The sequence below is a fragment of the Amblyomma maculatum genome, chromosome 5, assembly GCF_055883805.1.
Source record: "Amblyomma maculatum isolate TAMU_Amacu chromosome 5, ASM5588380v1, whole genome shotgun sequence".
In the NCBI taxonomy this organism is placed as follows: domain Eukaryota; kingdom Metazoa; phylum Arthropoda; class Arachnida; order Ixodida; family Ixodidae; genus Amblyomma; species Amblyomma maculatum.
In genome coordinates this window covers 103,570,638-103,597,056 of record NC_139348.1, presented here as the reverse complement: position 1 = coordinate 103,597,056, position 26,419 = coordinate 103,570,638, and the positions used below count along the sequence as shown (strand labels likewise).

The following is a 26,419-nucleotide window of genomic DNA, read 5'->3' as shown; positions in this document are numbered from 1 at the left end:
TACAACACGCACTTTTTGAGTGCACGTTGGCCTTGTATAAATTACCAAGGCCTAGAAGAAGACAAGTCCATGAGCCCGCGTCGAAATGTCGGCTTGACTTGCGAACTGAGGCTCTCCTCGACGTCACGGGACGTCACTCTTCTGGAATGCGCAGACCGGCGAGGCGCAGACCGACGAGGCGCGCGCGCGGCGGAGGCCGAGGCTTCGGCGCACCAGCTGTGTAACGTCACTGTTCCTCGCGCAGCACGGCTCTCCAGGAGAAACGCCAAACTGCTCAACCTCGGCCAGTGTAGCTAACGCTACAAAAAGTTGACTCAAAAGGTTCAAAACTTGTTACTGGCCAGCTGTAATGGCGCATGACAATTATCCTTTACTAGGCACACACATAGTTCCCTGCCATCCCAAGGCATGAACAAGTGCTACAGTGAACAGTGGACTCATTGTGTTACCAACCTAAGCTGCCGTTATTAGCCACAGAGGGGGTTCTGGCAGAAATCTGAATGCCCATAAGGCGCTAGCTGATTTGTGTTTTGAAAATAAGACAACCAAAAAACGAGCTGATGTGCAACAAACATATTTATAGAAATTGCTTTCTTGATGTAATTACAAACTGCACAATCTTGAAATGTATCCGACAGTTATGCATGCTTTATCAATCCACTGTGGCACATCTAATACACTCACAATTCGCTACAATAAACTCTCGTTAAATCGGCCTTCATGAAAACAGGGAAAAGTTTTGCATTAATAGAAAGTTCGAATTATCGAACGGGCCTAAGGAAACTAACAAAAACGATTTGCATCACAGTAATATTTTCCGGTGAACACATGAACCGAAGCCAAAATGACGTTTTTAGTGCTGCAGCCTCATTATCTGCATTCTCACAAAAAACTGTGTCTGAAGCCGATTTGACTTTTCACCTTCCTGAGGGACTTCAGGTGTTCACAGAAAAAAGTGTGACAGATGCGTATTGCCATTCCCTGAAAACTGCAGCAACGGAAGTGCCGGGTGGCATCACTATAAAATAAAACACAACAAAAAGGAAGTCAATAAAGCTATATGTTTTTTTGAGTATACACTGCAGTGCATAAACTAAAATGTATACACAATAAAATAGTTTGCTGGATTAAAATTGCTTGCAAAAATCCTCTGACAGTTGCGTCCATTGCGCCATCTTTAGTGTGTTGAATCAAAACAAATAACGCATTTAAAAACCGCACTACCCGTCGCTTCTGTGGCGCAATGAATTAACACCACGCACCTGGTTGTAAGACGTGTTCGATTCCTATAGGTACAATTCTTAATTTTTTTAAATTCACAACATTCAAATTAATTATGACCACATTTACTGGGTTATGTTCTCCTTTAGGTTGCATAATACAATACCATGTTTTTTGTTCTTAACAGCAGCAAAACCAGCCGCGAACGCAGTCAGGATGTGACAGTATGACAACTGTTACACTATTATATTACCTTCACTGTAATCAATTTCTGTCTTCAATGAGTGTGTATTACCCTCAGGTTGCGTTCAGAAACAGCTCTTAGTGACAATTGCCTTTTAACAGCTTTTTTTACAGATTTACGCCGCGCCGATTTTTTAGAGTTAATTTATTCAATGTCGCAAAGATGGTGCGACGTACGCCACCGATGTATTACGCTCTTTACAGCAAGTAATTTTAATCCATAAAACTATTTTATTAATACTGCATTTCAGTTTCCGTACTGCGCATTCATACCCGACCAAAACCAAAACGTAAGGTTGTGTTTTATTTTCGAGTGACTCACCCAGCACTTCCGTTGCTGCAGTTTTCAGGGAACGGCAATACGCGTGACAGATACTGCGTGGTTCCTTTCCTGTGAAACAATTATTACTATAATTTTTTCAATTAAAGGGGCTCAAATTAACGAGATTTTACTGCACTATTAAACAATGTAAATGAATCACCTGTACAGATGTCTGAAAAAGGTCAGTGTAAAACTTATATTACAGCACGCGGAAATGCATCATGCACAAAAATTCAGCTTTTCAGAACATTGCAAACTTCACCGCATTGGTAATTTTGTTCACAGGCAAAAGGGTGTTGATGTGTGAACATTATGGAACTGCTTTCGGATGAGTTATGTATGACACAACAAAAGGAAGCATCCACTCCACACCGACATCGGCTGGTAAAATATGAAGTAAGTCGAGCCTGCGCACACATCCAACCACAATCACATGTTCTGTGGGGCCCTGCACCACGTATCCGTAAGGCCCATGCGCGCCGTGCATTCGAAGGCCGCGCCACTATCCCAATGCCCCCTGCGCGGTGCCTGTTTCCCTCTCCCCGCTCGTTCGGGGATAACCGGTCCCGCGCGAGGGGGCTATAAAGGAAGCCTCGCGCCGCCGTCGCTTCTTCTTGGTCCCTGCCTCCTCGTTCCTGCTTCGCGCCTGGAGCTTCTGCACGGAAGACGACCCGCAGGCTGCAGCCGCCCGGACGACGACCTAGCACCGACTTCGACGATCCCTGTGAGATTAAAGATGTTTGTCATGCGCATCCCTCGGGCAGAGAAATCGTCCACATGGGTGCTAATTCAGCCCCACGTTGGGCGCCAGTTGTGGGCGATTTCTCTGCCCGAGGGATGCGCACGACAAACATCTTTAATCTCACAGGGATCGTCGAAGTCGGTGCTAGGTCGTCGTCCGGGCGGCTGCAGCCTGCGGGTCGTCTTCCGTGCAGAAGCTCCAGGCGCAAAGCAGGAGCGAAGCAGGAACGAGGAGGCAGGGACCAAGAAGAAGCGACGGCGGCGCGAGGCTTCCTTTATAGCCCCCTCGCGCGGGACCGGTTATCCCCGAACGAGCGGGGAGAGGGAAACAGGCACCGCGCAGGGGGCATTGGGATAGTGGCGCGGCCTTCGAATGCGCGGCGCGCACGGGCCTTACGGATACGTGGTGCAGGGCCCCCCAGTTCTAAAAGTTACATTTGGTAGCACAAAACCGCTACTCTAGATTTTATTTCATAGTTACATGGATGGTTGTGCGTTGTGATGGACACTTTAATTAAATAGGCTCTGTACAGGAATAGACATCAGCTAGCAGATGTGAAATCGCTCATGTTGGATTGCACTTAAGTGCAAGAGCAGTTCAATTTTTTACATTTGTACAAATCACTCGCAGCTACGCTGACAAGTGAATGATGTCGAACACCCTCATTTGGAAAGGGTCCAGGAAGGTCACTGTAAATCCAAAAAATTCAATAATCTTCTCTGTAAGTTAGAGCACGCACAGAGACGTGCACCTTCTTCTTTCTCTTCTTTTACATTTTTTTTAATGCATAGGTGGCAACTCCTGACTGCATGCCTGTACAAGTTCTGAAACCTCCACCATTACTACAATCATTACTGTGGGCTCAGAAGGTTTTGCCAACAGCCTCTACTACAGTAACAGGCAGCAAAATAAACTGCATACCATTACAACCGTCAACTTTATAGCGTAAACTGCATTTCCCTTTGCATCTTGCCCGGGGCAGCAACTAATCCAAAATTGTTATGGTACCTCAGTTCGGGTATGCAAAAGTGCGTGAACAAAACTATTAAACACAAGCAACATACGCTACATTTTTAGTAAGCAATGCCTAAGTGCAAGTGCAGCCTCTGCCCCTGCAGCAGATGCTGTACTTGCTCTGCTGAAATAACAATAAAAAAAAATGGTGTATAAAAAAAAAAATATATATACTGAGGGTGTTGACAACTGTAGCTTAAGATAATGGTCTACAAATCTAAGCAAACATAAAATCTGATCACAATCTACTGATCTCTGCTTCCTGCACAGAAAAAAAAATTTTTTACAAAAGTGACACAAAATGTACGAATGTACCCAGCGGTAAGCCTGTATTTACCCAGTTCATTGCCCTCTACTTCAGGGATAGCCAACGTTTGGCTTTGATGGTTTTTAAATCTGTGTTACAGGAAAACAGTCTTTCACCAAGAAGCCAGTTGACATCTGACTGAACATGAACTCAACACTGTTTTCTCAAGCTGATGGAACGAACACAGATTCAACAGAGAACGAAACGTGCCAACACTTTGATTTTTCAATGCAAGCTACTAGCTATCAAAACGTAAATAGCAACCTATTAGCTCAGAGGGTACCAAAACGTAACTATAAACTGCAATGATTACTCATATCCTGAATGAAAAAGGCCTCAATAAATTATGCAAAATGCAGAGCAGTGAGGCACACAGGCGGGTGTGGGGAACAAGAACACAAGTTCCCCGCACTGGTGGTGAATCCAAAACAAATGCTCCAGCCAAAACAAACACCACATCTAGGGAAAGCTGGAGAAAAAAAGACGCACCACACTCCTCTCACCCAAGCCAACTCACAGACACCAATGCCTTCTTTGCTTGCTTTTGCATGCTTGCTTGCCTTGTCTGTGCCCTTCCAAAGGCAGTAAGGTAACTTTCTACGAAAATGAACAGTATAGCAAGCACAGACTAATGGCGATTTCTACTGGTCGGTTGGAGCTGGGCAACCGAACTGGAATAGAACGACCTAAAACACTACATCACACAATTTTAACACTGTAGGCGTTTTTTGTTAAACATACTTCGAAATATGCATACAAAAAGAAAACAAAAAGCGCTGGTACCCAGTGTGTTTTGCCAATATCTTTCGAACTGCCGAAAACAGCAAAAAAAAAAAAATCCCACAGCCTTCAGAATCACCAACATCGACTAGAACTTCAGGCGAGATTCAACTTTGGCCAGCGGTTCGCGCTAGAGCGCCTCAAATTGCTCCAAACGACCGGTGGAATACGTGCAACCTATCTGTCGACCAGTTAAATTCCATCATCTCGGAGTGAAAAAACCTGCTCCGGAGCGACCAGTAGAAATCGGCATAAAAATTTAACGAAGCAGCTTTCCAGCCTGCAATGCCCTCCCAGTCTCTCAAGGATTGATAATGAAGGCTGATGGTTCCCACCCTGCCTCTCCACCAAGCACTTGCATAATTACATAACAATGTAATTAACTACATCAAATAATTACATTTGGTTAATTACATCAAAAAATTACGACATATAATTACACCATAACAAGATGTATAATTACGTCTGAACACCTCGGCTAGCGCAGGAGGTGGCGGCTGCACTCGACAATGGCGGTGATGATGCATGGCTGGCCGAAGCTGGAGGGAGTGAAGCTGGAATGGCAGCACTCACTCTGCGGGGGAGGGGACTCCGCTTCAGGTAAAACGCTTAAGGTGTATGCACTTTTCCCCCTCCCCATTGTTCATGGTCCTGGAACAAACCGCGGTGTCGACATTACGTCCAATGCGTTCAGTTGCACCTGGCCGCTGTCCACTGTTGCAAACACGAGGGGTACGCTGTCGGTCGGAGTCGCTTGCCGCCTTATCATGTCTAGCAGGCGGGGAGCGCCACTGCCGAATCTGCCGAAAAGGGAAATAACATCACTGGGTATTGACTACCAGCTAATGAGCAGATAGTAAATAAAAATATTTACAGGGGTGCATTTAATGAACTTATGTACAGAAATGCAAAAGCGTTGCAAGTTCCGTGCCTAGCTCTGTTATAAACTCGTTCTGCACTGTGTTGCTTTTCAGACATCTACAACTTTACTTTTACTTTACTTACAACACTTCTCAATGGTGTGCTTTTTTTTATATCATTTATTATTTTATTTACTTTTGTATTCTCTAGAAATTTTAGTTATTTATTGTATTATTTTTCTACATTAAAATAAAACATTTTTCCTTACTTACTGCCGCCACGGCCCTTTCCATAACTCCCTCCAGTGTCATTACACTAGACAAAGAGAATGACGGACTCTTTCTCGGGAAGTTGGCGCAGAGTAGTGGTTTGTGTCCATGGCTGAAGAACGAAAGATTATTGGTTCCAGTCCCGGCATGGACATGATTCAGTTATTTCTCTTGTTTTCAATTCTCTTCATGTCAAGCACTGGTGACAACCCATGTACAAGCCACCCATGAAGCAAGGAAAGATTACGCATTAACGAGGGCAGCTTGGAAAAAAGAATGACATGTAAGGAATTTCAGACTCGTGATTTTCTAATAGACGTCCGTTTTGAGTGATAGCTATGCAGTCGAATCCAGATATATCGAACCTGGATAATTCGAATTTTGGTTATATCGAACTCGGGAAATATCCCCTTGAAAATCTCATAAAAGTATAGAGCTTCAATTTTATCGGTCGTTCGATTTATTGAACTCCGCACCCCGCACTGGAAGGTGCGCCTTTCCTGAAGACGATCGCATCCCTCTCGACGTCTTGTGTCATCGTGTTGAACGTGCGGAGTAGCGTAAACTATGGAGGCTGCAGACATTAAGGAGCGGCAGATATATATATATATTTTTTTGTGAGAGTCGACTATTCTTGTTGTCGTGCTGAACGTGAGGAGTAGCGTAAGCTATGGTGGCTGCGGACGTTAAAAGCAACAGATTTTTTTTTTTACGAGTCGTCCATCCTTGCATCTATGAAGCAACAAAAATGGGCAGCTGCAATCATGACACCAGCTTTTAGCATTGTTTGCTTTGAATGACATTTGCAGCTATCATGCTTTCCAGTGACTTTGTGGCAGTGGACTCCGCCCGCTCCAAGCGCGGTGTGATAAATCGAACCAGGCTGTGCAATCAAGCCATCGCGTGTACTCTGCCAACTTCGCTCCCGGCCACCGCAGGAGCTATCAAAACAATAGTAGAAAGATAAGCACACCGTGACGTTATTGCTGCGCAGCATCTTGGCGCTCTGCCAATAAATGAACTGCGGATGCGACGACCGAAACAAAGACTAACGCTTTTTTTTCTTCAAATTCTCGGCGGCAAACGTAGAGGGTGGGTTCATTATGTGAGTGGGTTGATTAAGCGACAAATACAGTATCATTTTTCAAGATCGCAAGTAGCATCAAAAGTCAATTTCTGTATATTGAATTATCGATATATTGAACTATTTCGTGATCCCCTTTGAGTTCGATATATCCGGGTTCAACTGTACAAACTCCTATCATGACCCCCCTCCGGCTAATTTCAGAGTATGTATGACATTTGGTTCCACAATTTGACCTCTAAAGAGCCACATGTTCCCAGTCACATGTGCCGTGTGCGCAATAGTAGATTGATAATAGGAAAGTCGCAGTATCTGTCACACACTCTCAACTGTCCTATGGGTTTTTGAATAATGGCTAGAAAACCTGCACCTTATCTCCAGAGGTGATATTCAACATATCCCAGTACCTTACCGCAACTGGCCGGTGCTGTCTGTTATCGCAAGACAACCATATTGTGTCGTCCTAACAGCAAATATGCTTTGAGGTAAACAACGTTGTAAAACCAATGATGTGGTACCAGCTGAACACATGTGTTTGTTAAATATGGAGAGATGGATGCTTGGGTAGGCATGCACGCGAGCAGGTGGACGTATGACATGGAATTTTGACCTCTCGCTTTTTCACTATGCCTGGTGGCAAACATCTCGAATAAAAAAAAAAAACAACTCTTTCTGCCATAAATACTCAAACCTTCTTATATTTACCAGTGTAATCAGGCATTTCTCCAAACTGATGCCAGCTCCGCAATGGTAGTGCAGTGGTTAGGGCACTCGACTATTGTGCCCAAGGATGCGAGATCAAATCCTGGCCGCAGCGGATGCTTTTCGATTGAGGCAAAAAGCAAGGCGCCCGTGTGCTGTGCGATGCCAGTATCCCAGGTGGTCGAAATTTCCGGAACCCACCACTACGACGTCTCTCATAGCCCGAGTCGCTTTGGGGCGTTAAACCCTACAAACTAAACCAAACTGATGCCAAATTTTCCTTTAAAACAGTGGGTTAATTCCAGAATATGGAATATTTGTGCAACTATGGTATGCAGATTGTGCATCTTTATTGTGAAAACTAAAAAAAAATTTTCCGCCTCAACATCTTGGCTCATTTGCAATAAAACTGGGTAAAGAGCTAATACATTGCGACAACTTTTGTCTTGTAGTAAGCTTGACAATGATAGTTACCTGGTTTGGCTGCACATCATGCAAACACGTAATTGCCTGTACTGACATGAAGGAATCAAAAGCTGCGAATGGCAGGTCGCCATCAAAACGCAGTGGGTGTGCTATCTGTCACCTGCAGGGGACTCGCAAGCCCTGAAAATGATCGCCTAGATGTCCTTTTCGCCCTGGCGCTTTTCTTTCAAACAGATAGCCCCACCATTGCTCTTTGGTGGCAGCCTAGTCTTAGTGACCTTTGGTGGTTCATTCTCAGTGCAGACGCTAACGTGTTTGCGCTATGCATGGCCAAAACAGGCAGGAACCACAGTCAAACGCTGCTGCACAAAAGTTACCGCGATGTGCAAGCTCCGTGCATAGTTTAACCGCAAACAAAACAGTGGTGGAGGCAGGAAAATTTCTCAAAGTCCTCACAATAAAGGTGCACAATCCTGTATACTGTACTGTACTGTAGGCTGTACTTTAGACTACTGGATACTGTAGTGTAGACTGTACTGTATACTGTACTGCATATGATGCATTTTACTGTAATACTGTATACTAGTCAAGGGAGTGAAGCAACTACGCCAGGCAACGCGTGGCCTACCTGACCACAGAGACTCTGCATTCGGGTGGCCCTGGATTCCTCTTGCTGTACGCTGTGCCCGGTAGGTACACGTCCAGATCTGGAGCCACGGGTTCCAAGGTGTCAAGCATTGGACAGCTCTCAGACTGTTGAGGATACTTGCCGCTCACCCAGTCCACCTCCTCCAGGTAGGCAAGCTGGGACACAATGCCCGCTGCGGTGCAAGCAAGAACTGAATGAAGACATACTTCTCTCATGTCGCAAATTTTCTTCTGCTAAGTTCTTGCAAAAAAAAAAAAAAAAAAAAAGAGACAGTTTCTTTTTGTCACCTGCTCTCCAAGACAAGGACACGCATGATTCAATTTTTGTTTGTGGACGGGTGCCACTGGGCACTAAGTAAAGTACACATCACTGCCTACAAGAAAAAATAAAAATAAAGTTGCCGAAATGCGTCAAAGCTCATTATACGAGGAGAACCAGACATATGCAGGAACACTCACTGGCACAAATTTTCGCCCGCACAAACACATTTAAAAATAGTTACTTCCCCAGAACTGTATCCGAATGGAATGCTTTACCTGCTCATATTTTTCTGTCCAGCAATTTTGCAACAGAGTTGGAACGTCATCTCCTTATTTTATGAGTTTTGGTTTGTTTTGTGTTGCAATGCCTGTCTATATCTTCAATTCTGATTGATTGTCTACTTATTTTTTTTTTTTCTCTATGCATAGGATTGTCATTTCATGTATTGCAAAATGTTTGAATGTGCCCCTCCTGCTAGGACCATGCATGGTCCGCAGTATTTCAAATAAAAAAACGCGCACGGCAGTCAAGCACTGCAAAACTATACACGCCGCACCTCCAGTTCTTGCCACCACTGCCTCGTCCTGCGAATGTTCGGCCATTTCTTCCCTTCTTTATTTCTCACAGCACTTTTACTCTCCTTTACTTTCTGAATGGACTGTGTTGCTTTCTTTCCATGTTTGTAGACAGCTTAATGTTTTTTTTTTCCTACGTGCTGCGTGCTTTACCTAACGGCTCCAAGGCTTGCTTAAGGTTGGGTTCTCCTAAACGCTACTAAGCTTAGTGGTAAAGCCATTTAAAAAAAAAAAATACACTCGGCGTTTCCCTCCCTTTTTTGGGGAAAAAAAAAATATATTTGACACGCAAATCTAGATAATGTGCGCGTGCATGTCACTTTGTGGGAAGTCGTCGCCGCGGAAAGATGTAACTTACTATCACTGTTTTTACCAAAAATGTATTTACTATAAAGGGGGAAAAAAATGTACAGTTGTCTATGGAAGATGAACTGGGGCTACAGTTTCACTTTACTTTATCTGAGTTCACTATAGCGGGATCCTACTGTATTATCGTTGTCTAATTGTCTAGCACTCACTGCAGTACAGGTGAGTGCTGTCTTACGAGGGTAATGACGAGGCATAGGCCAAGTAACAGTGATGGCGATATTGATAAATAACTGAAAATTTCATTTAATAATTGAAAAGAAAAATTCCGCTTTCAGATAAGGGCCCTACCCTGCCAATCAAATGCATTCAAATGCATAAACTGGCCATACATAGGTAACGCCAAAAGAAGATGGTTAGGCTCAAAGACAAAGCTATGGCAACCCTCCATAAAAGTGTTATGTCATCAGCGTCACCGTGATGGCACTGCTTTTCACATGATCCCTCTCCACAGGTGGCTCGCCACCTTAGCAAGTGTCATAAGTGCCCGACGATACTTCCACAGAAAATGTACCTGCTTCCCCTTCAAGACACATCTGAACGTGACATTGTCACGTGCTTCTCTGTTTTCAGCGGGCATATTTAATGTAGCAGTGTTAACTGTTCCGTTCTCCGAGAAATCCAGCATCTGCCTCCCATTTGGGAGGCACCAGGCTCGATCCCCGCTGCCACCCGCTGCCACCCGGTACCCACTGGTTTCCAATGAGTCCAAGATTTCCCCCCGGCCTAGGAGGGGGCCACATATGGGCTTCTGCCGCGCGAGGCGGACTTATGGTTGTCCGTTGGTGGAACGAATGACTGTTCCATCAGTGCAGCTATTTAGCACTCCGAGTGAAGTTGTGAGCATGGCACTGGCAGGTAACTTCTAGCCCACTGGCTGGTCGTTGAGCTGCGTGACGTCGCGAGACCACGTGACGTGGCCGAGTAGGCAGTGCCTGCGAACTCGGACTATGCCTTTGAGATGGAAAGGTAGGATCGAAATCAGGCCTTTTAGGACCTTTGTGTTCCCATTTAGACACACTTCCCCCAGGCTAGGCAAGTGAATTCATACCGCTTGGTCAAAGTGGTAGCTTTCACACAATGCGGTACTTTACGACCATGTGCTAATGAGTATTCATGGTATAATAGATGCACAAAAAATAATAATAAATAAAGAAGCACTGATTAAGCGAGTAGCAAAGTGAAGCGACATGGACGGGAATCTGCAAGGGTGGCGGCAAACGGGTGGCATTAAACACTGTCGCATCGTAACCTTAAAAGCAGAGCTGAGCTCCCCCCCCCCCCCCCCCAAGTTTTGTTTCTTTGTTAAAATTTACTTTCCCCAATTTCAGTCCACCTGAGGAAGTGGACACTTAAGCTTCGCTAATAATGGTACCACATGGCAGTGTTTGCGCCTCTCCTGTCTACGGCCCCCCTTGCGGTTCTTTGTTCGCATACATGCAGTTTGCTACTCGCTTAGTGACTAGTCCCTTAAATGGTGCATATATTGTCTCACAAGTGATCCTTAGCATACAGCTATCAGCTATCAATATGGTAGCTGATAACTGTATGCAAAGGATTACTTGTGAGACATGAAGACATCAATATAAAGAAAGCCCTGCTTTAATCAAGCCTCCCGAGTGGCCTAGGGGTAGCGAGCCTGAATTGAGGCCCAAGACTCTTGGACGAATTTTCATATTGAAGGAGAAACCTGAATTGGCAGAACTCGGCCGTGCCATGTGGTCTTCTGTTGTCACACCATCCACTGACCAATCACAGTCACATTACAATGAATTACATCTCGTGCACCTCGACTATCAGAAGCAGTGTGCTGGCGAGGGCAGAAGTAAGGGACTCACGTAGCGAGAGGTCCTGGGTAGGCATGATCACGGGCTGAGCTGAGCTGTTCCACAGCACTGCACCTTCACCAGCGAGAAGTGCCTCGGTGCGTTCGGCTTGGGCCAGGCCCGACTTGAGATCCGCCCAGCTAGTCTCCTTGCCGGTCAAATGGGGCATAGCCGACGGATACTCATCCTCGTCCGAGGCGCCACCACTGTGGCCTCGGCGGGACGGGCTGGGACGATGTGGCCGTCCTTGCCGCCTGTGGCAGACCCAACTGCGGGACAGAGCCAGAGAGGCAGTGCTTGTGAAGAGGAGAAGACACTCCTTCACAAAAACTGCACACGTCGACCTGGTAGGCTACTCCAGACAAAGATGACAGGGATGAAGCGACATGCACTCACACTAAAAGTCCCTCGCGCACTTTCACACACGTGCACATTATACGCACAGCATTTTCACACAGAAGATGCTAGTCCAGTGTCTGTGAAACCTTAAACGACCCTTCAAGGACAAACTGAAGACAGCCCGTATTGATGTTCTAATGAGAAAAAGGTTATTATCACTGAAAGAGAAGCTTTTATGAGCCAGAAAGTATTTTTTAAAATAAAAATTGGGGAGACATGCTGCACCGTTCAGTGTACGACGTGACACATTTATTAGCTCCTGTCTGCCGATTCCCTGTGCAGATTCTAGTTCACATGCATGGACTTTACTATTTGTGCCTCAGTTATCTCACATACTCATTAGCATGCATTCGTAACCTACCACATTACGTGAAAGAACTCTCAACACAGAGATTAAAAGCCTTGCTTTTTAACCAATTCGCACGAATAAGCCTACAATGGCACACAAGTAGTGCGACTCGGAATCCAAGGGTCCCAGAGGGTCGATTTTCATTGCGCCCTCCTGCTGCAAAGAAGAAGCCCAAGTTCGCACTCAGCCGTATCATGCAGTCCCACGACATCATAAAGCCCGGCCATGACACCTGCCAGCTAGCACCTGATAGGGGTATTCTCATAATTTCTCTCATAATAATGATGCCAGATTTTCTGGAGAATAGGGTGCACTAACACTGAGGCCACTCTCTCAGGGCCCAAGTGTATGGGCCAGGCTGAGACTGCAATCGTGATGTTTGATGTTTGGCTTTAGTTCATGGGGGTTTAACATCCCAAATCAACATCAGCTATGAGGGAAGCCACAGTGGAAAGCTATGAACAATTCCGAACACCCAGGGCTATTTAACACTGACGTCTCGCAGTATCTGCATGCCATGGTTGGGATCGAACATAGTTCTGATGCAGACACCCTCTAAATTTAATTCACACTTGCTAGATAAGAACGCAGAGATAATTACCGATCCTGTGAACCCTGAATACCAGTAGACGGCTGTGTGGCCTCAAAAGATCAAAGGTATGTGCTAATGATTAACATGTTTACCTGATGTCATCACCCAATCTGCAGCAGTGATATCTGCATTTCATTTTCTGGCTCTTTATAGTTTATCAAAGTGCTGTTTGGGAATCAATGTAGGCTGACCCTGGTCTGTGTCAATGTCTCTTACAGGTACCCTACTTACTACTAAGCCAATCAAGAGTACGTATTTTGATAGATAAAAATTGAGAATATTAAGTTATCTGCCTGATATAAGTGTCATACCATTCACTGAGCAAAAACATGCTTTCTTTCAATTCATGAGGTAACCTAAAGTTCAAACTTTTTGCACACAATTCAACGAATGCAGTACCTGTCGTTCCTCTGCCCTGAGCATCCATGCAAGTCCACTTTTGCCAGTCTGGGCAGCCTAACTGAAAGTGCATAATATATTAGGCCGACAGTGCAACATGCCTAGTACCTGTCGTTCCTCTGCTGCCCCGGCCGTCGATACGGTGTCTGGTTTTGCCGGGTTGGCCGGCCTGGTCCAGAGTGGAAGGACAAATCTGAGCCGGGCCTTTGAGTCTCCTGCCCTTGCCATGGCGGCTCGTATCTCTGTGGCTGCGTGAAATAGCCGTACTGTTCACCAGGGGCGTGCCGACTGTTCTCCTGAGAGTTCCAAGGTCGATTCGAATGCTGCAGTGGTGGAGGATGGCGGATCAGGGGTGGTGGTGCAGCAAGCCAGGGTGGTTGACTGGACCCCCAGTGAGGAGGTCTCTGCAAGCCAGCCATTCCTTGGAAGTCGCCGGAATTCCAAGGGGGTGCTGGCTGCTGACGCCCTCCTAACCAAGGCCTGCACTGATAAGCCCCATCGTACGGCGGCCTCGGCCCATTGTTCCAGTGGGCATCTCTGCCACCACCCTGGTGCTGAGCTTGAACAGAACTGTCACTGTAACTGGGAGACATCTCTGCACAGCCATCATTCCAGCTTCGGCCTCCTCGGTTATTCTGCTTGGATGTCACTGGCCCTGATCTGTTTGGAGAGCTCCACGACGTGTTCGGTGCTTGCCACGCCTGTCCATTGCCCTGGCACTGGGTTTGCGGGTCACTTACTTCTGGATCCCTTTGGCCGAAGAATCCACGCCTTTCCCAACTTGTGGGCCCGCTTCTGCCTTTCCACCTGTCCCTGAAGGAGTCGTCCTCCTGGCTCCACTGGTCAGGATGCACCTCGTACCACTCTCTTGAAGGGAAGACATTACGAGGAAGCAGGTGCCTTGGGGGGCGCTTCAAGGTCAGCAGCTCCCCGGCAACATACTTTGGAAAGGAGAGGTCGCATTCATCTTGTTGCGACTTGGAAGACGGCGACTTTTCTGGCTTGGTGACGGGCGTGATTGTGACTGAGGGATCAAGCTTCGGAAATTTCGGAGGTACTACCTTGACGACAGAGATGTCCGAGTCATCGGAGTCGTCCAAGCAGACTACATCGTCGTCGCTTTCATGTGCATCCTTTTTCTCTGCCTCAGCTCCGGCCTTTGGCGCTGCTGTGACAGTGTCTTCTTCAGTACTTTGCCTGGGAGGTTAGAAATACTACCTATGGTAAGCTAGCTGCATCGCAAATGCAATCAGAAAACACCAGTCTCTTGCACATGACCACGTTTCACTGAACCTTGTAGAAGGCCTCTATACTTAGCTGTGGAATATACCACTTAGGTCACCTTCATGCCGCAACAGAAACCCATAAATTAGGAGAACGTGTGGAAAAACTCCTCGGCACAATTGAAGTGTGCTTTTGTAAGAACATTCACTGTACAATACTTTGAAACTATTATGTTCTAAGGCTAACACTGGCACCAAAACAGCTGCAGTAAGCACCCCCCCTCCCTCCCCCATGTATCATTTAATCAAAAATGGATTACCTAACAGACCTTCAGAACAGTTTGGTGGGAAGCATAACTTTGTTTTGTGCACATACCCAACCAGCTGCAAAACAATTTTCCTCCACCTTAAGCGTTCCACTCACACAAATAGATGTTAAGGAGTGAGGAAGTAAGGACAGATTTTACAACGCTGTGCGTCTGTTTTGGACTGACGACCGTATTAAGCAAATACGCTGCATACATGAGTTTTGCCCAAACAGCATTCTACTGCAACAGCTGTGGGCAGTGCATGCGAAGCTGAGCCTTTGACACACAGACCACTGTGAGACGTAGCGGAAAGTCTCAAAGCGAGCACACAGACACAAAGGCAGTGAGAATGTTACAAGTACTTTCAGCTAGCAGTGGATCGAAAATGTGCAACAATTTACAAGTTATTGCACTGTGGCTCTAATTACCAGTAGTAAGCAACTCCAAAATGCCCAGTCCCGCATTTACTGCTTCTATTTTGTGCTTCCGACTAACCCACGTGACTGGTCGAAGACCAGTCAAACTACAGGTTTAAAGACAGGGTCACACAGATATTACAGTCGATTCCAGGTCTGGATATATCAAATTATTGCTTGTATTGAACTCTCAGAATACCCCTTGAATATCCCATGCAAAAGTATAGGAGTTATTCTTGAGCATATCAAACTCCTGTTCAGCCGAACAATCGATATACCAAACCACGCGCCATATTCCTGCAAGGAGTGCTTCTCCTTTTGGTGCTCCCACAGTCAATTTTTCTATGCAGACCTGGGTTGGCTGCATGTCTTAGGCCCCTCTTCGCAATGACATTATAAAACTGCATAATGAGATGAATGTGAACTCCGTCTAATATGACCTTTCGTCTGGAAGGCTTGTCTAAAAGGTGACAACACTGTCAAACAGAGAAAGTGGCAATAAGTGTTCAGACCGTCATGCTTTGAAGCCAGCCTTGCAGACCGCAGGCTCGCGGTGACTGTCATGTGACCTGCTTCGCTGCTTAAGGATGCCCAGAATTAACTGTACTCTACTTGTAAGTGGGGTGTTGCTCCTCTTTATCATAGTCTAGATAAGAAGCATAAGTGAGCCCCCAAGACCCAATACAGTAAATGTTTATTATGTTAAGGCATTTCAAACCTCCCGGCAATTTTCCAAGTTGCTCAACGGAACAGCGCGAACCCTGAGACTACAAGTGGGCTGAAAAATTTTAATTCAAAAGCAAACTCACTGTGCTCTGTATGGGATCACTATGTATCCAGCCCTCATGAGGTGGGCATACACCAAATACTTGTCGTAGTGGTCACCATCTTTCAAGAGAAGCTCATAAGCTTCCGAGATGCTCATGGGAACACCGGCACGCATGAGTAACAGTTGGTTCTGAAGGAAGGAAGGAAGGCAACAATTTGAACACATTTTTGCTACATGACATGAAAAGCAATGGAGTTAAACGAGCTCTGGTCACCAGGCTAAAAATATGGTTCACAATGTTTCAAGGAGAGAAAATTTTGGAATAACAAAAATAGTAAGGAAAACAGGCGGGCAACTTACGGCCTCGAGCAGAAACAGGGCCTCCAGAGGATCCAGCACAGTCTGATCTCCAACTTTTAATCCCATGAATTTCAGGTAAGGGCCCTGCAAGATGCCAACAGTAAAGGTCGACATCTAAAACCTATTGGCCACCTGCTCTGGGATATATTTGGGAGGTCGAGGGAATGATGGGAATGAGAAGGTAATAATCAGTGCCTCATCCTATTTTTATGTATTTGTGGGCAATGTGGCCCCTGAGCACACTCCTTTTTTCCCACATCGGTCCCTGTCCCCAATGAACCATCTCCGAGTGACATACTGAGCGTTATTTTGACACGAGGCAGCACGCAGGAAGCGAATGGAGACCCCGCCACCGACATGGCAGCAGGAGGTTGTGTCGAGTGTTCCCTCCAGGATCCCTGCCCCTCCCCCGCCTCGCCCTCTTCCAAGAGATCAAGCATGAGGATCAAACAAGAGATGCAAGCCTGTGCACCTTGTACTAAGTTTGCTTAAGTCCAGGGCCAAATGGAGTCCTGAGCTCACACTTGTCACACTGATGCTCCTGAGTTGGGAGAGCCTGATTTGGTACAGTCCTCTGTCACTGCCGGTGACAATGTGCAATAAGCCATCAACGTGCGACCTGTGTTGTCGAGACGTGCTCGACATATTCCTCATCCTCTTTCGTGTTGTATTAAGAGTGATATGACCCTTTGGTTAGCCGTACGATCCACAAGTGACCTTGATCCACCACGAACGCATCAGCACTTTTGCACACACGGCGCTGTGATCATAAATGTAACAGGACAATGGGCTGTACTGAGATCTAGGGATTGGCCCAGCATTTTGCAATGTAGCTTACTGCATAACAAACATGTCCTCCCTTTCCTTGAAGTGAAAGCGTAAGCGCACGGTGAATGTTGCCTGTGTCCTTCCGCTAGCTCTGGCCTGAGCCCTCAGTATGCGAGCAGAGGGAGCACACCATTAAAGGCTGTACACAGCTTGCCGCAGGCCTCCAGGCGAAGGTTTGTGTTGTTCTCGAGCATTGTGGACAACGTCAGTACAGACACGCTGTGCCTTCCTGCAACTTCGTCTTGGAACATATGTTCTTGCTTGCTTCTCGGATCAAGCAGAATTTCTGCTGCAGTGTTTTAAAGTCTTATACTTCGGCGTTTTCACTTCCACACAGCCCAAACAAAACAAACACGACGGCTGGTAGCTGCCATCCCCCAATTGCAGTGCACGCATGCGCGCGCGCACGCACACACACACACACACACACACGCACACAAACACAAAACAAAACAGCGTCACAGCACAGAAGCCGGCACGACACACGCGATATCACTATGAAGAGGCTGGAATGGGGGCAAAAGCACGTGACAAAAACCAATATGCCCACTGCTTTGTTGTGAAGGCTGTCTTCTCCTCTGCAGGCGGCAATTTTGATGGTCGCGAAAACGGAAACGGTATGGCTGTTGTGTTGAAGTCAAGGCGTTTCTTCTACTCTGCAGGCGCGCGTTTCGACTGTCTGCGAGGTGTACCGTGGATCATATTTGTGTGCAGGGTGTGCAGGGAGAAGGAGGGGGAGTATTAAAGCGAGGGGCCTTTTGCCCTGCTACTTTGAAAACCCGTTGTTTCGCTGGGTTTGTGGCAAAATAGGGATTAGACAATGCCGTCTTACACCTCAAATCTTACTAACCAGGCTAGCCCAGGCCTCCGGTTTCAATTATTCAATCAATTTCACATTGAAAAATATGAGACCGCAGAAAACCTTCGAATTAAGAGAGTTAGAATTAACAAGGTTTTACTGTACTTTCAATGCAACAAAGCCTGAGGTTGCAATGTAAAAAGCATTTCGATTAAGTAGGAGCACTTTATAAACAGCAGTAATCCATTTGAAGGAAAGCAATATAATCAAAGCAGCAATTGTGTGCAAGCATGTGAGCATTGTTTGCACTGATCCAACTAGACAAAAAGAAGTAATAAATAATTTCTGCCAGCCTATAATCAAGAGCAAGCTTTCAGACATGAAAAATAGCACGAAAAATTATGTGCACACACATACATAGATGCACAAGACAGGACATAGGATGAGTGCCCTTTTTTTTTTTGTGCGTGTGCATAGCTTTCTTGCAACTTTTTCATGCGTGATGGTGTAAACCTACCCTGAAAAGGCGACAGCATGTTCTACATCAAGCACTGGACAACTAGAAAGCCATTAAGGCAAACTTATCTGACAGTGGTGACCACGTAGAAAGAAAGACGAAGGAACAGGAAGCATCATACAACTTCAGACACAGGTGGCAAGCTGTCTTATCAGCCAGCTGCCATGTAACAGACCTCAAAACATTTACCTTGTGTTTAGTGACGACTACTCTTTTCTCTTCTTCCTCCCATAATGCTTGCAAGACATCAATGCTGTGAAGAAGAACCACAAGAACCACCACATTGTGGTGTTAGCAAACATAGACTATGACCAGAGCACCATCAATAAGCTTCCCACTGTGCTCAGTAATTTTCACAAGTTTTTACAACAGCTTTCACATGCTAGCGTCAGAGCATGTTCTATTAGAGTTGCACCTAACTTAAGCGGCCCCACCACAGTGCATTCTTTTCAGCTTCAACGTGGCAGCATTAGAAACATCGCTGAAAAAAAAAAAAACATGAGTCATTGGTCATAAATTCCGTCATCGGATGGAGAGATATGATGTCCCCAGGCCACAAGTGCCAACTAAAAAGCATCTTCGTTACATCCATGTTGCCAACTGCTTATACAAAATGGCAGGTGCATGCTTGCGGCTTCCAATATCTGCCTCCAATTGTGTATGCGTGGCACGGTTTGCTTTGAATCAGTATAGCTTGTGCGAAGGAACGCAGGATACATACAGGTGCGTGCAGCCACCATGTGAGAAAAGGGCGAACTGCACCCCCTGAAACTTCGCAGCTTCTAGTATAATAGCACTGTCATGAGGAGAGAGGCTTCAAACCAAAGAAAAAACGAATAATTTTGATGAGGACTGGTGTAGGGGCTTCTTGCTATGCATACAAAACATGTCTGCTACTTCTAAAGAATCGATCATCTGCTTTGAACTCAATAGATAAATGGCTGTTCGAAATCCCTCAAGCCACGTTACGAGGACCCTGGTGCCTGTACAAACCTACTAGAGAGCAAGGACGGCTATCCTTGTTACCATCTAAAGGTTCACGTACATCGGAAGTGAAAACATTACAGATCCACTGCAAAATTTGGTGGGCTTTTTAATTATATGTGCATGGTCACGGGCACTCATTGGTTGGCCTGCACATTAACCAACCTATCAATCAACTGTGCAATAATTTGTGACAAGCGTTAAGCTAATTACCAATCAAAATATTAGTATTGCTTAGTCAAAACAACTACACCGACGAAAAAGAGTCTTAAACGGGTACAGACAGAATTTTTTGGTTGCATTCATTTTCTTGTTAATGATATGTAAGACGTACAGTCAACGTCATCCTTGTGTAGAGCGCTCGAGCAAGACATATCGGGCTACAAAAGCCGAAACTAGACTCCAACTCCAGACTTCTGGGCTAGGTGCTAGTGTCTACCTTGGTTGCGGCCATCTGTGGCACCACTTTCAATCGAGTGTTGCCGCAAGAACCTAAACGCTGCGGAGATATCTAGCCTTATTTACAGGGACATGTGTCTCCCGAGCGCTCTACACAAGAGTGACGTCGACTGTACATGGATCACCATGTGATATTCATTTATGACCACTAAATGGTTTATAATTAAATTTTTCTCAGCTGTTCCAGCTTCCATTTCAAAAGCAGCGTGATGGCAAAGTTAAGTACAGGTTATGTGAAGGAAGAAAATAACTGCGACCTGCTTCTACACTTGTTGACTCCTGTTCTTGAGGCCAGCTGGCTTCAGTTTTGCAGTGAGTCAAAACGACAAAGGACAAATTAGACTGCCATTTTAAACAGGTGAAAAAAGAGATCTGACTACAGATTAGTTAGCAGTTGTAAGGAAATAGCATATGGTGATCCGTGTATAGTAATGCCTTAAGCATCAATGCAAGGAATAAAACACGCAACCAAAAATTAAGCGTTTATACTCCTTTAACACCAGGTGAACAAAACCCAGCATGTAATATTCACTGCAGTAAATTAAAAAAAAATATATAACACTTATGAGAAAGCTTTTTAACCAATGCAATGACAGAATGAAATGAGCCACCATCAAGCACTTTAGCATCTGACTTTTTTTAAAAGTACTGCGTTTTTCCTCATTAGCCTGAGGTGACTTGGATAACACCAGTAAACTTAACTTTTTACTTTTCTACTGTAGTTGCTCATTCACAGTTCTACCTCCTCGTGATTTTGCTGTTAGGGCCAATTAGCACTGGCATGCAACACGTAAAAAAGCAAATAAAAATCACAAGCTGTCCTAAAAGTACTTTAAGAGAAAGAACCGGACAGTGAATATTGCACAAAAATTGCAAGCAAACATATGCATGGATGTTCAGATAAAAAAATTTCAGCACATAATGCAGTCCCTCCACTCACGGCCTGAATGATCCCACACGACTGAGGGCTTCTGCTCTGTCTTTCCTCAGAGATTCGATCAGCTCAGTCTCTTCTGCCGAACCAGTTGGGTCCAGTCGCTTTGGACCTATCCGACCCTTCACTATGTTGTCGTGCACACGACTGCTGTGTGACCTGTAGATGGCTTCCCCACTGCAAGCCAGAAATGAACGTAAAGAAATAAAGTTAATGGGTCATTTCTTAAACAAAAACAAGCAGTAAAGCAGTACTCGGTTTGTTTTAAAGACACACATACTATTCCAGACCCAAAAACAAACCTATCAGCATAGCAGCTGCAGTAATGCACCGATACATGACGAACGGAACACCAACAGCGGTAAATGTTCTGTCTAAGAACTCTAGCTGCAGTAAATGTTCCGCCTGGGCAGTACGCTGACATTCAGAAAAAAAGAAAAGTTTAACCACGCTGGCCTGCACCTAAACAAGGTAAAGCAGTGCAAAAACCACACACAGGACGCAGAAAGGTGAGATGAACACAGGTGCCTTTCGTCTCACCTTTCTGCGTCCTGTGTGTGGTTTCTGCGCTGTTTTACCTTGTGACGATCAACCAACTAGTCCGCAATGTGCTATTCAACTGCACCTAAAGGAAATAATAATACTTTATTTAGCATTTATGGCAGGTGGCCCAGGCATTTATGGGTAGGAAAAGGCAGTACTGCCCATATCAGGACAGGTCGCTAACCCTGACCTGGGACCCAAGGTGTCCTTCAAGATGTGAGGTGGGAAAGGGGGAGGGGTGACATGTGAGAGATGAGATGAGGGATGAGGAAGAGGATCAACAGTGAAAATAGTATAATACAAAAGTAAAATGCCTTTCTGGTTTGATTTGGTTTGTACGGTCTAAAGTCCCAAAGATACTCCGGCCATGAGAGATGCTGTAGTGGAGGGCTCAGGAAATTTTGACTACTCCATTGAAGAGGGGTCTGCAGTGATTCGAGCACAGGTGGAAAGGGAAATAAAGGGAGAGAAAGAAAGCTGGTGGTGGCCTGCTTCGCACATCTTTTTGTACAAAGTGGAGAAATTATCTTTCTCCGTCTCGGGTTTGAGAAAATGTGTTAATGGTTCTTAATAAACTGCGAAATTTTGGAAACAATAGAGAAAAATGTTTTGAAAACCTTTGACAAAAATAAAAACTGGCAGCTGCTTTGTATTCATGCAGTACTTATACATTCGAGCGCGGCAGGTTTCAAACCACTCTTAAATACTGCTGGGGGGTCTCAAACCCGACGAGATCCCCCTGACTTAAAGCCCTGCATCTGGAGTTCTTTAACGTGCGCTGACATCGCACAGCACACGGACACCACTCAGTTTCGCCTCCATCTAAAAGCAGCTGCCGGCGGTTGGATTCGAGCCGGGGTACTCCGGTACAGTAGTTCCCTCAAAAAAGTATAAACAGTACGGACACTTCTGTTAGGAGTAACCATTCACAAATCGACCGTTTCGATGACTGGCAATTAAAAACGTAATCTCGAATGCTTACAAGCACGCCTTCGCCAGTAAACAAACAGCACACAGTCTCGCACTGTCTCATCAGTGAGACATAAAATGCAGGCACACTCACACCCACACATCTCCTGAAACATGCATTAAAATTTCAAATAACAGAGATAAAGTAAACGCCAATAACAATTGGAGGCGCAAGCGCTTTGGTTGGCACGGCCAAGGAAGTCTGTGAAGGTTGTTTCTAACCTTGGAAGCTGGTAAGCGAAGTCATCTTCGGTAGAATCTGACATAGGAGGTTCTGCACTGGCAGAATCAACATTTGTGTCGCCTTCTTCCGTGTTTTCGTCGCACAAAACAACGTCCACACTAACTTCTGCCGCTTCCGCAGCCATGCCATCCATGGCCGACAGACGATTTGTGTTGGCTAAAGATTAGCTACCTACAAGTTCCATGGTCGGGCCGGGGCCGTTCAGATCCGGCGCTATCCAATCTCAGGATGGTGTTTAGCCAGTTTAGTTTGTTTAGTCGTGTTGGGGGATTTGACAGGTTACGCTAGTCGTGTGATCATGTCCGAAGAAACTGAAGGCTGTCCTACCGCAGAGTCTACGACTATTGACAACGCTGTGGAAGACACTTCAGAGGCTAGTGCCTCGACCGAAAAGCAAGAAGGGCATAGGGATCACGTAGATTCAAGTGGAACTAATACCAGTGAAAAGAAAAAAAGTACGGTGATTTCAAATTTGAACTTAGCAGTTGCTTTGCGCCCCCACAGAAATCTTGTGACATTTGTTTTCTACGTCAGCTTCTGTCGAGCACGAAATTTGAGAATACTGGTGGTAGTAAAACTTGTGCGACAGGCATATAGTTACCGAGAAGCGATGGTCACTTTCGAGATACCGGACAAAACATTTTAGCTTACTGATTTCACGTATCTGCATTTATCATGTGGCTGTCAATGTATGAGATCGCCTGTGTATGATATTGGTATGCTTTCGCTTTGCAGTTGATGTCTTGCTGAAGGCGACAGGCGACGCGCCGATTATGGTCAAGAGAAAGTGGGCTGTTGCACCAGCGTCAAAGATCATGGACATTGCGGACTTTATAAGAAAGTATCTCAAGCTCGACCACTCGGAGTCGCTGGTACGTACTTCGCATTTTGATTGCGTAGGTCGCTTTGTCAGGCCATTCGATTTTGTTAGCAAATATTTGGCCTACGAAGTCATAGGGAAGGGTATAGAATTGCGAAAGACATGCCAGTGGCATGGTTGTGTGCAGTCGTACAGCTTTTTCTTTTGAGATGACGTTTTAGTGTTTAGGATATTCTTCCAATTTTTGATGGTTACAGCATCCTCGTCTCGAATCGCGGCCAACCAAATCATAACCCCATAATCCGAGTAATCTGCTGTTATTAGATGTCCGGCTACTTCACTTTTTTCTAAAACATCAGGTATGGTGAGCACTGAAACATTGCTGGAACTTTTGACCGCGGCTTGATTCCAAGTACTAACAAGCACAGACAAACTCCAGAAACAAGTCACAGAAGTTGCCGTGCTTGTTATGTTGGGAAGAATAAAGCCCTTTAGTCTTTAGGGAGGGCCACTTTCCCTCTAAAAAGCTACATTCTCTGGCACTTGACAGCATGCTGGGCACAGTAAGCTTTCTTGCTATTATTGGCACTTCAAACCTCCAGATTGCTGCAGCACAGCACTGTGTGGTTTAATTGATGAAAGGATTAAAAAAAAAAAGAAAAAGAACCTGATATCGCCATGAATGGGCATGTTTTTGAAGCACAGATGAAAACTATTGTGTACACATGTGCATGTATGTGTGTGGACAGAGTGGAATTCACAGGTTGCCCGGTCAAGAATTGAGAGCAACTGCATGTGTACATATGTGCATCTTTGGTTTCCTAACCAAAGATACACGAAAACAAATCAGAAAACATGCAAACAATAGTGACCCAATATGTGCTAGGTGGACCAGTACAAAAGAGGCAGTTTAGTTCAATCCAGCCTATGAAGCGTTGAAAGGAGAAGCACTGGAACACTGCGGAACAATGTTTTGCTTAAGGCTGCTTCATGCAATATATTATTCACTGAATGGTATTTCCCATTGTACCTATCTTTTTATACCTCGTTACACTCCTGCATGTGTCAGCCATGGACATTATAGACGGGAGTATAATACTGTAGCTTAAAAAGAGGCATTCCTTCCAAGATCAGTTAGCAATGGAATTGCTTGTCTGTCGCTGTTGTACAGCCTTCTTCCAGCGACGCATTTTATTCCTCTCCAAAATGATTAAGCCTGTTGGACACTATTCGTTATGTTTTGGCTGTTGGTATTAATGTTGGAGTCGAGTACTGTAACAAAGATTTTTGCCTCGCATGTGCTCATGTGTTCACGTGTTTATGTTGCATGAGATCACCTATAGATTTCCATGTGCTTTTCTTTCTTTTTCATAGTCTGGAGCGCTCGTGTTCTTGTTCTTCTGTTATGCTTTTCCTTTATGTGCTTGATCTGCAATATATTTTTCAAGTAAAATCTGTCCCCCCCCCCCCCCCCCTTCCAACTTTACAAGAGGCAGTGTGGGCCATAAATAAATAGGTGGGAAAGGTTCCCTTTTTCTTTTTTTATGCCTTACTATAATTACTCTTAAGACTCTTGTGGCAGTATCTGCATGTCATGTTATCCCTGCTCCAAGTTGTTCAATTTTGCAGGTTTTGTTAGATGGCTGTATGGACCTTTGCATCAGGCGAGGGAGTTGTCGAAATTCTGCTTCTCTCGACAGTCTAAAACCAGTTTAGCTGCAGCTTCCACAGTGCTTGCGCGGGGTGCACACTGCTGTCCAGTGAACAATATGGCAGCACCCAGAGAGCCCAAAATGCAAAGGTCTATAGACAGTGGGTATGATTGCTGGTCATGCAGAAAGGCACAACAAATATATTGATGCTCAACGTGGCACATTACTAGGTTGTTTGTATGTTTCATCTTGAGAGAAGAGCTACACTGACAGCACATAAACGACTGGCATCGAAAAATGTTATGGCTTTTGGGCTTGTTTTTGCCATTTCCATTTTTGTGCTTCACTGCACTATGCCAATATGAGTGCATCCACTCTTGTCCAATCACTAGTTTCAAAGTATATTCGTTGTGCAGCTTGTTTTTGCCATAAGCATGTTTTCTCGAATACTTGCAGCACTGCTTGTGAAGTGAGCTTCAGCATTCAGGCGTTGGGAGTAATAGAGTCCTCGCAACATTTACAAACAGCAGGTGTCACACTCTCCGTACTACTATTCTAAAAAAAGTTTACATGGAGCTCCAAATTTGTTCCTTGAGAGATGCTTTATGTTGCTGCAATTTTCTTTATCTTTTGTACAGTTCCTGTACATAAACCAGGCATTTGCTCCAGCTTTGGACGAAGAGATCAGCAATCTGTACGAGGTAAGTGTTCTTGTATAGCCTTCTTGAAGAACAGCACTTGGGATGGTCACAAATATCTGCAGAAATGTATGTTGTGTTTCTTTTCAGTGTTTTGGCTCCAATGGGAAGTTGACCTTGCACTATGCGAAGTCCCATGCTTGGGGATGAGGCTGAAGTTTAGTTTTAAGCTACTTGTACATATTTGTGAAATAAATGTTTTATACATGTGACGTGAAGTTTATATAGGCTGGAATATTTTTCAACTCTACAACAGCCCCATCATGATGGCTTAGTGGTTAGTGCACTGCCTGACAATGTAGGTTCAAACCCTGCTGCGGCAGCCATGTTTTTTTTTTTATGGAGATGAAACATAATATAATGCACTCAATGTGGTTTCAGTACATGTTGAGGGAGATTAAAATTGCTGGAACCCTACTGTACAGCATCCCTCATTGCCCATGTGCTTGTTAACTTAGTGGCATTAGCGTTCAGTTGCCGGTCCCAACTGTAGCTGTACTCCTGGCACG

At 45.1% G+C, this 26,419-nt stretch overlaps 2 protein-coding genes across 3 annotated transcripts; one reads left to right on the top strand and one right to left on the bottom strand.

Moving 5' to 3' along the window:
• Positions 1-2,914: 2,914 nt before the first annotated feature.
• Positions 2,915-22,891, bottom strand: Tsen54 (tRNA splicing endonuclease subunit 54). 2 transcript variants are annotated; one of them, XM_084604006.1, is made up of 9 exons: positions 22,719-22,891; positions 20,991-21,161; positions 18,797-18,860; positions 16,464-16,547; positions 16,144-16,292; positions 13,496-14,584; positions 11,661-11,917; positions 8,600-8,792; positions 2,915-5,429 (listed from the first exon to the last, which is right to left on the bottom strand). In XM_084604006.1, the coding sequence occupies exons 1-9, from the start codon at positions 22,871-22,873 to the stop codon at positions 5,273-5,275; spliced, it is 2,319 nt and encodes a 772-aa protein (XP_084460132.1). In that variant the 5' UTR covers positions 22,874-22,891; the 3' UTR covers positions 2,915-5,272. The 2 variants fall into 2 exon arrangements, with proteins under 2 accessions (XP_084460132.1, XP_084460133.1); XM_084604007.1 differs by lacking the exon at positions 22,719-22,891 and adding an exon at positions 21,525-21,586.
• A 58-nt stretch (positions 22,892-22,949) lies between these two features.
• Atg12 (Autophagy-related 12) lies at positions 22,950-26,146 on the top strand. The gene is made up of 4 exons (XM_084604008.1): positions 22,950-23,195; positions 23,476-23,612; positions 25,851-25,913; positions 26,001-26,146. Exons 1-4 carry the CDS (start codon positions 23,039-23,041, stop codon positions 26,058-26,060), a joined length of 417 nt encoding a protein of 138 aa, XP_084460134.1. The 5' UTR covers positions 22,950-23,038; the 3' UTR covers positions 26,061-26,146.
• Positions 26,147-26,419: the final 273 nt, after the last annotated feature.

Coding starts and splice junctions, on each gene's coding strand:
- Atg12 (XM_084604008.1), top strand. CDS start 23,039: ATGTCCGAAGAAACTGAAGGCTGTCCTACCGCAGAGTCTACGACTATT. Junction 23,196..23,475: donor TACCAGTGAAAAGAAAAAAA/GTACGGTGATTT, acceptor TTCGCTTTGCAG/TTGATGTCTTGCTGAAGGCG. Junction 25,914..26,000: donor AGATCAGCAATCTGTACGAG/GTAAGTGTTCTT, acceptor GTTTCTTTTCAG/TGTTTTGGCTCCAATGGGAA.
- Tsen54 (XM_084604006.1), bottom strand. CDS start 22,873: ATGGATGGCATGGCTGCGGAAGCGGCAGAAGTTAGTGTGGACGTTGTT. Junction 14,585..16,143: donor GTGATCCCATACAGAGCACA/GTGAGTTTGCTT, acceptor CTAACCTCCCAG/GCAAAGTACTGAAGAAGACA. Junction 8,793..11,660: donor TACCCAGGACCTCTCGCTAC/GTGAGTCCCTTA, acceptor CTTGCACCGCAG/CGGGCATTGTGTCCCAGCTT.